This window comes from Penaeus japonicus, unplaced genomic scaffold (genome assembly GCF_977035675.1).
Source record: "Penaeus japonicus unplaced genomic scaffold, GWHDUDI00000001_assembly GWHDUDI00000011, whole genome shotgun sequence".
NCBI lineage: Eukaryota > Metazoa > Arthropoda > Malacostraca > Decapoda > Penaeidae > Penaeus > Penaeus japonicus.
The window spans coordinates 7,799,321-7,801,820 of record NW_028234413.1 but is presented as its reverse complement, the minus strand read 5'-3'; the positions used below and the strand labels follow the sequence as shown (position 1 = coordinate 7,801,820).

Below are 2,500 nucleotides of genomic sequence, written 5' to 3'. Positions count from 1 at the left end.
ATATACACCCCTCACACACATATACTGTACACACATACACACACACACACACACACACACACACACACACACATATATATATATATATATATATATATATATATATATATATATATATATATATATATATATATATATATGTATGTATATATATACACACACACACACATATATACATACATATGTGTGTGTGTGAGAGAGTGTGTGTGTATGTGTGTGTGTGTGTGTGTGTGTGTGTGTGTGTGTGTGTGTGTGTTTGTATATGTGTGTTTGTGTATATGTCTGTATGAGTGTCTGGGGCGGGGCGTCGGGGGGCGTCGGTGTCGGGTCGGGTTTTGTTGGATAAACATTGTAATTGGATAAAATGTGAAATAAATAAAATAAATAAAATAAATAAAAAAAATAAAATAGATAAACTAAAATAAAATAGAAAATTGTTCTATTTTATTTTATTTTATTTTTTTATTTTTTTATTTTATCATTTTATTTATCCAACGTCCTACACCCGACACCCGTCACATTTTCCCGACGCCCCACCCCACAGGTTCTTTACTACGGGCCTCTATCTCTGTGTGTGTATGTATGTGTGTGTGATCACCATACCATCATCATTATTATCCTTATCATTATCATTAATAAAAACAATATCAGGATATCATTCTTGTTGGAGACAGTGTTTCTGTTGCAAATTCCAATCATCGCAGTTGTTGCAGTTCCTCTTGTTGCTGTAGCAACTCACCTTTCTATCCCGACCACAAGAATCACAATCACATATAACCCCCCCAACCCCCCCAACCCCCACCCCACCCAACGCCTCCATGACAACCACTCGTCTCTCCCTCCACCCTTCCCCCCTTCCCCCTTCCCCCGCCACCCCACTCAACCTTATCCACCATCTGACCACGACTGACCTTCTTTCCTCCCCTCTCCCCGAACAGAGGATGACCTCGGGGGCTTAGGTCGCGGAGGGCGTCACAAGCGAAGGGCGTTTCCAGGACCTCATTTCCACCCAACATCTCCCACCAACGTCACTGCCCAGCTGGCGGCGCACGCTTACCTTCCTTGCAGGATCAAGAACCTCGGCAACAAATCGGTAGGTTTGAGCGGTTGCATAGTTGCACACTTTGGCATTTGTGGTTTTTGATGTTAATAATTTTGTTATAATTTTATTTTTTATGATATTTTCTCATAATATTGTTATCATTATTACCATAATTATAGTTGTCTTTAGTATTATCATTATGATTATAATGATAATGTTAATAATAATGATGTTGATATTGGTAACGATAATAATTGTAACGATGACACTTAAACTAGCAACAATGATAATAACTATAATAATGACTATAACAACTATATGGATAATGATAGTAATAGCAATGATAATGATAATGATAATGATGATAATACTAATGATGATAATAATGTTAACAATCATAATAATGATAATAAAAATAATAGTGATAATGATAATGATGATAATAGAAGCAATAAGGATGGTAATGATAATGATAATGACGATAGAAGCAATAACAAAATGTCAATTATAATAATGATAATAACACTGATTATGATGATAGTTATGATAATGATAATAGTCAACATAATAAAGGATAATGAGTGATGGTAATATTAGTAATAATAATGATGATGATAATGATGATGTTGATAAAGATGATAACTATAATGATAATGATAATAATAATTTTAATGATAGTGATGATGATAAAGATGATAACGATAATGATGAAAAAATGTGATAATGATGATGATAATGATAATAACAATGATGATGATGATAATAATAATAAAAGTGATGGTAACAATAATTATGATAATAATAAGGATAATGACAATAAATATGATGATGCTAATAACAGTAATGATTATAATAATGATGATAATAATAAAGATGATTATGGTATTAATAGTAATAATGACAATAATAACAACAATGATAACAATTATGATAATGATACAATGAGTATGACAACAATGATGATAAAACAAAAATTCTAACAAAAAACATTATCATTATCATCATTACTTTTGTTATTGTTTGATATTGATATCATTATTGCAATCATTAGTAAAAGTAAATTTAATTGCAATAGGGGAAATAGTAGTAGTAATAATATTACTATTGCTATTATTGTTGTTGTTAATATCATTCCTATCTTTACTATCATTACCTTTACCAGTATATATTCTTATTATACCTTTATCACCATTTTCATACCTATTATTATTTATGTTTATGAACATTATCCTTTCTATAATTATTATTATTATGATTATCATTATTATTACCATTATTGTCATCGTTATCATTATTACTATTATTATTATTGTCATTATTATTATTATTATCGTTATCATTATTACTATTATTATCCTTATTACTAATATTATTATCACGACTCTTTTGTTATCATTATCCGTATTATTTTTATTATCATCATTATTATTCTCAGTATTATTATTTTTATCATTACTT

At 30.0% G+C, this 2,500-nt stretch overlaps 1 protein-coding gene across 1 annotated transcript in view; it reads left to right on the top strand.

Moving 5' to 3' along the window:
* LOC122243677 (junctional adhesion molecule B) overlaps positions 1-2,500 on the top strand; it is a 31,630-nt gene that overhangs the window by 22,890 nt on the left and 6,240 nt on the right. Inside the window, exon 3 of the mRNA XM_086541533.1 lies at positions 939-1,093. Within this exon, the coding sequence (XP_086397659.1) occupies positions 939-1,093 (155 nt within the window). The remainder of the gene's footprint in view (positions 1-938; positions 1,094-2,500) is intronic.